This window comes from Sapajus apella, unplaced genomic scaffold, assembly GCF_009761245.1.
Source record: "Sapajus apella isolate SASKATOON/1434 unplaced genomic scaffold, GSC_monkey_1.0 scaffold188, whole genome shotgun sequence".
Taxonomy (NCBI): Eukaryota; Metazoa; Chordata; class Mammalia; order Primates; family Cebidae; genus Sapajus; species Sapajus apella.
Genome location: NW_022437128.1, coordinates 877,841 through 883,841, shown reverse-complemented (window position 1 = coordinate 883,841; position 6,001 = coordinate 877,841). Strand labels below are relative to the sequence as shown.

Below are 6,001 nucleotides of genomic sequence, written 5' to 3'. Positions count from 1 at the left end.
TGGGCCCGGTGTCCGCCGTGGGCATCACGGGTGAGTGGGGGGACAGGCACTGGTCCCCAGGTTTACCTCTGTGGCCCTCTGTGTTTCTCCTTTGGATCTCGGCGCCCCTTACAACTGGGCCTCTAGGTTTCTGTCTGTTCTCCCGTGTTGCTAATGATCCTGCCTGGTCCTTGGATTCATGGAGACTGTGGAGTCAGATGGGCGGGTGGTCCATGCCCTGTTTGTTGTAGCTTCCTTCCTTCTATCGTGATCCGGAGCCCCGGGTTGCTCGTGTGCTCATTTGTTAGGTTTTCAGTGCCCTTAAGGAGTATTTTAGTGGCTCAGAAAGTGCTTCAGATCCAGCTGCCCGGATCTGCATGTGCCTTTCAGTGTAGTGACTGTGCGGCCGTGCAGGAGCTTCCTAACCTTGTGCTTCAGATCCCTGCAAAGTTGGGGTGATAATAATGGCACCGGCTTCACATGCTGTGCGAGGGTTAGGTGCACCGCTGTCGGTGAGCTGCTGACAGCAACACGGGGCATAGCAAGTGCTTTAGAGGAGGCAACTAAGAAGTGCTCACTCCAGCCGGGCACGGCGGCTCACGTCTGTAATCTCAGCACCTTGGGAGGCCGAGGTGGGCAGATCACTTTAGGTCAGGAGTTCGAAACCAGCCTGGCCAACATGGTGAAACCCCGTCTCTACCAAAAATGTTAAAAATTAGCTGGGTGTGGCGGTGCATGCCTGTAATCCCAGCTACTCAGGAGGCTGAGGCAGGAGAATCGCTTAAACCGAGGAGGCGAAAGTTGCAGTGAGCTGAGATTGTGCCACTGCACTCCAGCCTGGGTGACAGAATGAGAGTCCGTCTTAAAAAAAAAAAAAAAAAAATGCCCCCTCCATTCCCGGGAGAGCACTGCCTGCCTTGGGCAGGGTCCTGCATCCTGACTCATGGCCCTGGTCTGCCCTTTTCAGCGCCGCTGCCCACACTGCCGCCCGTGGAGCCCCACCTGGGGGAGCTGGTGGTGGCGGGCGTGACCTCGGACTCGGTGGACCTCTCGTGGTCGGTGGTCCAGGGCCCTTTCGACTCCTTCCTGGTGCAGTACAGGGACGTGCAGGGGCAGTCCCAGGCAGTGCCTGTGAGTGGAGACCTCCGAGCGGTCACCATCTCGGGGCTGGACCCGGCCCGCAAGTACAAGTTCCTGCTCTTTGGACTCCAAAATGGGAAACGCCACGGCCCAGTCCCTGTGGAGGCCAGGACCGGTGAGTGAGCAGGGCTGGAGGCCGCCCGCAGCCAGAGCCTTCGCCCCCTTGTGGCGCCAGTTGGAATTTCATGTTTCTGTGACCCACCCTCCAGTCCTCACCGCCCATTGATTTACTGGAAACCCAGGCCCTGAGCTCCTTTCTTCCCCTCACACCCATCCTTCTCCCTACCTTCCCTGCATCCCAAGGGACACTTGCTTTCCTGTCTGGCTCCTCTTTTATCCCTACTCCTGGCCCAGTCACCCTCCCATTCCCGGGACCGGCTCACAGAGCCACAGCAGCCCAGGAAGCTCCCAGGCCCCTCTGCCTCCATCCCCGCCCCCGCCACTCTCCATGCACCTCACTGTCTTTTCCAGCACCAGACACGAAACCCTCTCCCCGCCTGGGGGAGCTGACTGTGACAGATGTGACCCCTGACTCCCTGGGACTCTCGTGGACCGTTCCTGAGGGCGAATTCGACTCCTTTGTGGTCCAGTACAAGGACAGGGATGGGCAGCCCCAGGTGGTGCCGGTGGCAGCCGACCAGCGGGAGGTCACTGTCCCCGGCCTGGAGCCCAGCAGGAAATACAAGTTCCTGCTCTACGGTCTGGCAGGCAGGAAGCGACTGGGCCCTGTCTCTGCTGAGGGCACCACAGGTGAGCCCCAGTCCGGCCTCCACCTTTTCCAGAGCGGCCTCTCATCTGAGCCCTCAGAGCTGGCCCTATGGCCTTCCCGTGAGATTGCCTCTGTCAGCCCTGACACAACCATTTTAACTCTGAAAGTGGGTCCCTATAGGTGCCCGGCGCAGTTCTGAGGAATATGCATTATTTCCTCCATTCGATGACTGCCGAGGAAATAAAAGGGACACAGGCTTGGGGCCAGCAGATCTGTGTTCCAGTTCCAGTCCCAGCCCTTGCCAGGGTGACCATGGCCAAGCCGCTTCATCCCCAGAACCTCGGTGTCCTCACCTGCATGATTGCTGGGAGTGACGCTGCTTTCAGTAGCGGTTCCCATCCCCCTCCCTCCTCCCTAACTCAGAGGCCAGGGGTGGAAAATAAGGGAGGGCTTGGCTACAGAAAGACTATGGAAAAACCTGGTGTTACTGTGGCTGTGACTCAGCCCCCCAAGGAAGGGGTGTGGTGGGTCACTGACCCTCACCCCACTCCCAGGACCATGAGTCACTGCCCAGAGGAGGACAGAGCAGCTGGCCAGTCGGGGCCTGGGTCCCTGGGACTCCATAATTCTCTTCCCAAACACTCACTGTGGGGATGGGCTACAGGCTCTCCCTTCCCCCACCTAATGGCCCCAGCTGCGCCCGGACAAGCCTCTGCTCTGCCCTCTGTTTTCCCAGCTCTGCCCCTGTCTTCTCCCCGCCCCACCCCAGCTGCCCTGGCCCAGTGGGGTCAGTGTGGGAAGCAGGAGGTACGGATGGCCAGGCTGATGGCCACAAGGGGACAAGGCGGGGTCACAGGCCAGCAGTGATGGGAGCCATGCACTGGCCAGCTACCCAGACCAGCTCTTGATGTTTGGGGTGTCTCCCTGACAACCCAGAGACCTCCTGGGAGTCCCCCTCAGCTCTGACCTCATCCCAGCTCAGGGGCTGGGGGTCCGGGAAACAAAGGCCCTCCCTGCACCCCACCACCCTCCCTCGGTTGATGATCTTTGTGTATTTACTGCACCCTCATCACAGCAGGAGGGAGTGGGGCAGGAAGGAGTTCCGGCAGGCCTCCAAAGGAGGAGGGGGCTGCTCTCCCTCATTCCTGAGGGGCGTGGCAGGAGCAGGCCTGTGTGTTGCCTCAAGGAGCTGTCCCTGAGGCTGCACTGGAGGGACCCTTTCCCAGAACCTCACACCTCCCGGAAGCTGCCAGGGCTGAGGTAAAGGCAGCATGTACCTAAGAGTGTTCCCTCCTCCCCCTGCACAGCTCCCCTGGAGAAGGAGCTGCAGCCCCCTCCCCGCCTTGGAGAACTGACCGTGGCCGAGGAGACCTCCAGCTCCCTGCGCCTGTCCTGGACAGTGGCCCAGGGCCCCTTTGACTCCTTCGTGGTCCAGTACAGGGACAAAGATGGGCAGCCCAAGGCAGTGCCTGTGGCCGAAGACCAGCGCATGGTCACCATAGAAGACCTGGAGCCTGGCAGGAAATACAAGTTTCTGCTGTACGGGCTCCTCGGGGGAAAGCGCCTGGGCCCAGTCTCCGCCCTGGGAATGACAGGTGAGGCTGCCTGCCTGGGTTTCCTTGTGCCTTTGGGCTGAAGACGAAGATGACCACAGGAGTGGGCAGGCGGCAGTGGGGCGCCCTGGCCTGTGCCCAGGAAGGAGGAGTCTGCAGCCCTGTGGGCTTCTACATCTGTCAAGGAGTCGAGAGCAGGAGCCAGGCCAGGTGGGAGGGAAAGTCCCTGGCAGGGGCCCCCCAGTCTCCCAGCCCCCCTCTCTGCCCCATCACTGCCGCTGCTCCCCATTACTCACTGGGGCATCTGTCACCTCCCCAAAGGGTGGCCTTGTCCAGATAGGGGCAAATCTCCCTGCCTTAGATGAGTCAGGAGCATTTTTTTAAGAGGAAAATCACTGGGAAACAAAATGAGCGGGGTCACAGAAACCAAACGAAGTGGCTGCATTTATGGTGCAGGCTCCTCTGCCGGAGCTCGCCACTGCCCACCTCAGTCAGGCCTGACCAGGGCACGGCTGGTGGGATTTGCCCGTCACCTTCAGCGGCCAGTCCCACCCTCAGCTTCTCTCAGAAGGGAGGAGGAACACCACCCCCCCCCCCCCAAGCTCAGCCAGTGGGGGCAGAGCCTGTGCTATCTCGAGGTGGGCACGATAGGACCCTGGGTGTGGAAGGGGAACTGAGCACCTGAATCAGACCTCGAGGGGCTCTCGAAGGACTCACGAGGCCACAGTGACTTCCCAAGCAGGGCGCAGGCCACGGTGCTGGGGCTCAGAAGCCCCAGGGGATCTGAGCAGGAGTCAGCACCAAAGCAGGGATATTGGCAAAGTCAGGGACGGAAGTGCTGGCAGAGCCTGGCTCCTCCCTTCTCTCCACCAGGCTGCCACGGCCAGGACCTGTAAGCTTCCCACCTCAGCCTTGGGCAAGCCTGGAATCCCCTCTTTGGGGAGAAAGATAAAAATGGAGGGCCCCGTGGCATCCCCCACTCAGATTCTCCCCTGGGCTTCTCCCATGCAGCCCCAGAAGAGGACACACCAGCCCCAGAGTTAGCCCCAGAGGCCCCTGAACCTCCTGAAGAGCCCCGCCTAGGAGTGCTGGCCGTGACCGACACAACCCCAGACTCCATGCGCCTCTCATGGAGCGTGGCCCAGGGCCCCTTTGATTCCTTCGTGGTCCAGTATGAGGACGCAAAAGGGCAGCCCCAGGCCTTGCTGGTGGATGGCGACCAGAGCAAGGTCCTCATCTCAGGCCTGGAGCCCAGCACCTCCTACAGGTTCTTCCTCTACGGCCTCCGTGAAGGGAAGCGCCTGGGGCCCGTCTCAGCCGAGGGCACCACAGGTACCACCAGGCATCCCCAGCCTCCAGCCTGTGACTGGGAAGGGGGAAAGGGGGGCCCAGAAGCGGTGGTCGCAGGGAAAGAGCATGAGTCAGGTGCCAGGGAGAGAGGACAGGTAGGCTGGATGCGAGTGGCCTTTAGCTCTGCCCCACAGGACCCCCCTGTGGCTGCAAGTCCCTGGGTACAGATGGAGAAACGGGGTTGAAGGAACATGCCCCGGGTCACCAAGCTGGTGTGCTTCTGTCTCTAATCCCTTCTCTCTCACCCATTCCATGCAGGGCCAGCCCCTGCTGGTCAGACCTCCGGAGAGCCAGGGCCCCGCCTGTCTCAGCTGTCCGTGACCGATGTGACCACCAGTTCACTGAGGCTCAACTGGGAGGCCCCACCTGGGGCCTTCGACTCCTTCCTGCTCCGCTTCGGGGTCCCATCCCCAAGCACCCTGGAGCCCCACCCGCGTCCTCTGCTGCAGCGCGAGCTGATGGTGCCGGGGACGCGGCACTCGGCCGTGCTCCGGGACCTGCGTCCGGGGACTCTGTACAGCCTAACGCTGTATGGGCTGCGAGGGCCCCACAAGGCCGACAGCATCCAGGGCACCGCCCGCACCCTCAGCCCAGGTAAGGCCCCACAAACACCGCCCAAAGTGAGGGTCTTTGAACTTCGAGGAGGTGGAGGCACCTAGTGCCTCACCCAGCGGCAGGGGTGGGCAAGTTGGTGGTGGGCTTGGAGGGATCTACAGATCGACTTCCATTCCTGGGGTCCAGAGGAAAGGGGTGGTGGCCTGTCCCGGAGCAGGGGTGAGGGGTGGGAATTGTAGGGAGGAGCCTCCCTGCCCCTGCCTGCACCTTTGTTCCCTGCCCCCTCTGCAGTGCTGGAGAGCCCCCGTGACCTCCAATTCACCGAAATCAGGGAGACCTCAGCCAGGGTCAACTGGATGCCCCCGCCATCCCGGGTGGACAGCTTCAAAGTCTCCTACCAGCTGGCGGATGGAGGTGGTGCCTTTGCCATGTGCTCATTGCCTCACGTGTCAGCCTCCCCGCTGTACTCTGCCCACCTTCCAGCCACTCTGGGGTTCCCTGAGTAACCCCTGGTCCCCAATGTTTTCAGGGGAGCCACAAAGTGTGCAGGTGGATGGCCGGGTCCGGACCCAGAAACTTCAGGGGCTGATCCCAGGCGCTCGCTACGAGGTGACCGTGGTCTCTGTCCGAGGCTTTGAGGAGAGTGAGCCTCTCACAGGCTTCCTCACCACAGGTGAAATGGACTGGGACCCAGGGCAAGAGGTGGGAGCCATGA

General features: G+C 61.5%; 1 protein-coding gene across 4 annotated transcripts in view; it reads left to right on the top strand.

Moving 5' to 3' along the window:
• The window catches only part of TNXB (tenascin XB), a 53,427-nt gene that overhangs the window by 44,922 nt on the left and 2,504 nt on the right, over positions 1-6,001 (top strand). For 2 of the 4 annotated variants that reach the window (XM_032269031.1, XM_032269033.1), the window contains 8 exons: positions 4-30; positions 947-1,234; positions 1,591-1,869; positions 3,136-3,423; positions 4,393-4,713; positions 4,990-5,325; positions 5,578-5,700; positions 5,816-5,959. In XM_032269031.1, the coding sequence (XP_032124922.1) occupies positions 4-30; positions 947-1,234; positions 1,591-1,869; positions 3,136-3,423; positions 4,393-4,713; positions 4,990-5,325; positions 5,578-5,700; positions 5,816-5,959 (1,806 nt within the window). The remainder of the gene's footprint in view (positions 1-3; positions 31-946; positions 1,235-1,590; positions 1,870-3,135; positions 3,424-4,392; positions 4,714-4,989; positions 5,326-5,577; positions 5,701-5,815; positions 5,960-6,001) is intronic. The other 2 variants (XM_032269034.1, XM_032269032.1) reach the window with 2 other exon arrangements.